The sequence below is a fragment of the Penaeus monodon genome, chromosome 6 (genome assembly GCF_015228065.2).
Source record: "Penaeus monodon isolate SGIC_2016 chromosome 6, NSTDA_Pmon_1, whole genome shotgun sequence".
Taxonomy (NCBI): Eukaryota; Metazoa; Arthropoda; class Malacostraca; order Decapoda; family Penaeidae; genus Penaeus; species Penaeus monodon.
Window position 1 is genome coordinate 27,000,430 of NC_051391.1, and position 1,590 is coordinate 27,002,019.

Below are 1,590 nucleotides of genomic sequence, written 5' to 3' on the forward strand. Positions count from 1 at the left end.
TTCGATTGTGTCTTCGTCAGAAATACATGTATTTCTGACGAAGACACAATTGAAACCGGTCAAATACATCTCTTGTATTGTGAAGATATTCATTCTCATTCATACCTTTTCTACATTTGTCAATATGAATATGGTTCAAGTACTACTAAGTACATACTAATGAAAAAGGAGACATTTCTTCTTTGAAAAACATTCATACCAGGTGAATAAAAAATCAATAGGAGACCACTACCTTTATTGATAATAGTTTGACCACTACAAAGCAGATAACTTCTCATCCAAGGAAAACAAGTCATGATATATTACAACTCAGCCTTCAATTCAACACAAAACGAGTAACAATCACTGGTGATATTCTCTTGGTTAAGAAACAGCGCTTAATTACTACATACCTAATCCTTTAAATAATGTGGTGGTAATACAGACTTGAAGATACTCAAAGTTATCAAGATACACATTAAAAAATTCACAAAAGAGAAAGAATTCACTCCAGTGGAAAACATAGCTAAGTAGGACTGTGTGGGCACAATTTCTTCCTTTAGAAAGATTTGATTAAAAGTACAAGACACGCTCTTGGCATTTATCAAAGCCCATTAATATTAAGCCTTGCTCATATTATAGTAATGACAATCTACATAATTTGTTTAACAGCTTGGAATAAGGTGAGAAATTCTACAAAAGAAACATGGCTTTATACTTAATCCTATCATTTAATTATGTGCAAAACTGCAAACTGGTTATCTACCATTTCCTTCCTCCACTTTTTCACCTTGTATCAAGGCAGTCTTTCTTACGCTGATAAAATTTAGACACTAGGCGCCACACCTAAAAAGCATCTACACAAGAATCTGATTTTTTTCTTTTATTATATGTTATGGTTCTTGATTATTCTTTTTTATAGCAGATCCTTTTAATTTATGATAGCACCAAATTACATAAAAATGACAACTAATAATAAAAATTCACAGACATTAACCTTCAGTCTTCCATTATTTCTTTTAATTTCACTTTAAGGTTTGGTTTCTCAAACAGCGTCTCTAATAATCAAGATAGTGAATAATCCTTCACAATGAAGCCTCTGCAAGGACATGGCAATTTCAATTGAGCTAACGCCTCACAGTAGTCCAGCCATCTTCGTCTTCTTCGCGGGATGGACGAGACTTCTCTTCACGAGGTTCTTCTTTGCGTGCTTCCTCACGTGAACGCCAGGAGTTACCTCCTCCTCCACCACCACGTTTATCATCCCGTCTATCCATCCGGTCACCTCCACGGTCATCACGTCTAAAATGACAGGTTTTGTGTAATAACAGATTTAAGCTTCATGTTATTCATATTATAATGCCTGTTATGGGAGGTGGGGAGGGGTTGGGGGGTGGGCATGTACTATATATATATATTGCCGAACAATAATCACTGCTTACCTTTCTCTGGTAGGAGGAGGTCCTGATGATCGCCAAGAACCTCCTTCATCTGCTCTTGAGGGTCCACGCCTTTCATCATCCATGCGGCGACTGAATCCACGGTCACCACGTCCAATGTCACGGTCTTCACCCCTGCGGAAACGGTCATCACCACGTCCGAAGTCACGGT

At 37.5% G+C, this 1,590-nt stretch overlaps 1 protein-coding gene across 1 annotated transcript in view; it reads right to left on the reverse strand.

Annotated features, from left to right (window-relative positions):
- Positions 1–218: 218 nt before the first annotated feature.
- The window catches only part of LOC119574362 (eukaryotic translation initiation factor 3 subunit A-like), a gene marked incomplete in the record, with an annotated part of 61,553 nt that continues 60,181 nt past the window's right edge, over positions 219–1,590 (reverse strand). Inside the window, 2 exon segments of the mRNA XM_037921568.1 lie at positions 219–1,281; positions 1,422–1,590. The exon segment at positions 1,422–1,590 is cut by the window's right edge and continues 218 nt beyond it. Coding sequence (XP_037777496.1) covers positions 1,107–1,281; positions 1,422–1,590 — 344 coding nt within the window.